Source organism: Loa loa (genome assembly GCF_000183805.2).
Source record: "Loa loa unplaced genomic scaffold supercont3.1750, whole genome shotgun sequence".
Classification (NCBI taxonomy): domain Eukaryota; kingdom Metazoa; phylum Nematoda; class Chromadorea; order Rhabditida; family Onchocercidae; genus Loa; species Loa loa.
The window spans coordinates 1-1,729 of record NW_018109929.1 but is presented as its reverse complement, the minus strand read 5'-3'; the positions used below and the strand labels follow the sequence as shown (position 1 = coordinate 1,729).

General features: G+C 29.0%; 1 protein-coding gene across 1 annotated transcript; it reads left to right on the top strand.

The window, feature by feature from the left end:
* Window positions 1-1,410: 1,410 nt before the first annotated feature.
* Window positions 1,411-1,584, top strand: LOAG_15286 (hypothetical protein; the record flags this gene model as incomplete). Its single annotated transcript, XM_003150779.1, has 1 exon — window positions 1,411-1,584. A coding segment is annotated over one exon (174 nt), but the record flags the coding sequence as incomplete, so codon positions are not given.
* Window positions 1,585-1,729: the final 145 nt, after the last annotated feature.

The following is a 1,729-nucleotide window of genomic DNA, read 5'->3' as shown; positions in this document are numbered from 1 at the left end:
AGTTTTTTTCACATATTCTCAAAACTGATCGTTCTATAAAAGCGAAATTTCACATCCACTATTAAAAAATACTAAACTGAGATTTATAAAGATTTCTTTTTTTTTTTTGTGAAATAAATTTAATCGAATTGTCTTTTACATCTGAAGTTATTCATTAATAGTTTAAACGTTGTTAATGAGAAGAAATCGAGCCAATTCTTTGTGTTACTTTCAGGAATATTATTTTTTTTATGGGCTATTTGAATCGAAAACAAAATTAAATAAATGAGTGACTTATTTATATTTATTCGAATATCATTATTTGAAGATTAAAAAACGAAAATAATCTATTTTTAACGCTTCAAATATCAAATTAGTGAATCGTATTTTCGGATTATTAAATCCTGTTTCCGTTTACCTTCCAAATATGGCTGCTAGCTGACCTAATTAATCTATTTTCATTGCCGCGGATTTCTTCCCTTATCATGCACTTAAAATTTTTGATGAAATTTGTTTAACCTTCAAACCTGCCACAATCGATCATTTCGATCCCATTTTTCAACTCCTCAAGTTTATAGAATTTGTTAAGTTTCATTTTTTCACTTTTGTTTATTTTCCATTTTTTCTGCTTTCAATTTTTTCTTCCTTTGAGTGAAATTCCTTTTGCGGTATTGTAAGACCTATCGCAAATTTCAACGACTAATTTTTTTCAATTCTATGGCTGATTTATTGAACAAAGTAACCGCTGAACGATGATTTTCGCTTCCACTTTTTATCAATCTTTTGTTAGGTCACACAATGATGACATTGTCAGCAGAGTTCCTATTCAAAATATCTGATAATTAAGTATGAAATGACATAGTTTTCACTTGAAATAGTATTTTATCGCTTCTAATGCATATCATATCCTTCAGTTTTTCGTAAACTTTTCAATATTTTAATTTTATAGAGAAAAATGGGTTGAGTGTTTTCGTTATAGAGATGAAATAAACAAATAAATAATAAAATAAAAGGGAAATATTGACAAAATGATACATGCAACTTTCAAAAATTCATAGCAATAAATGAGTTCTCTTTCAGTTAACAATAAATTATGACGAAGAATTCAGTTTTTCCTTTAGCAATAATCCTACTACAACTGCTTCTTGGGTTTCCTAATACTATAGCAGAATGCGACCTAAAAGTGAGTTTCTTTTTTCAGTCTTCGCGATTGAAATGAAATGTGAACTTCCTGATGATATTTTCCATTCACATTTATATATTGCTTTTTATAGTTTTTGATGTGTCTGAAATATTTCGGAAATGTTTCAAACCAGTCAAATGGGAAAATTACATTAACAGGTCTTTCGTTATGACTGACCTTTTTGTGAATGATTTCTTTCTTTTCCTTCTACTTTTCTACAAATGTTTTTCATTTGACACACTTTTCAGGCTTCCAATATGACAGCGATGAATTTCACACTAAAAACGTCACCAATTTTACCTTCTGTTCAAACAATTTCAAATTTCTCAGATCCATTCGCATTACAGTTTCCTGAGTTAAATTCAAGCTCGAATGTTGAACTCTTACAAAATTTATCGCAGACAAACATTACTTTGTCATGATATCAACTTAAACAATTCCACATTCAAATGAATTGATATTTTAATTAGAGTTGGGATATCAACATATAACTTGCTGATTGTTGCATTGCAATAGGAAATCCCGGGCGGAAGTGGATAATCATGAAGTAATGATAATAATACGCAT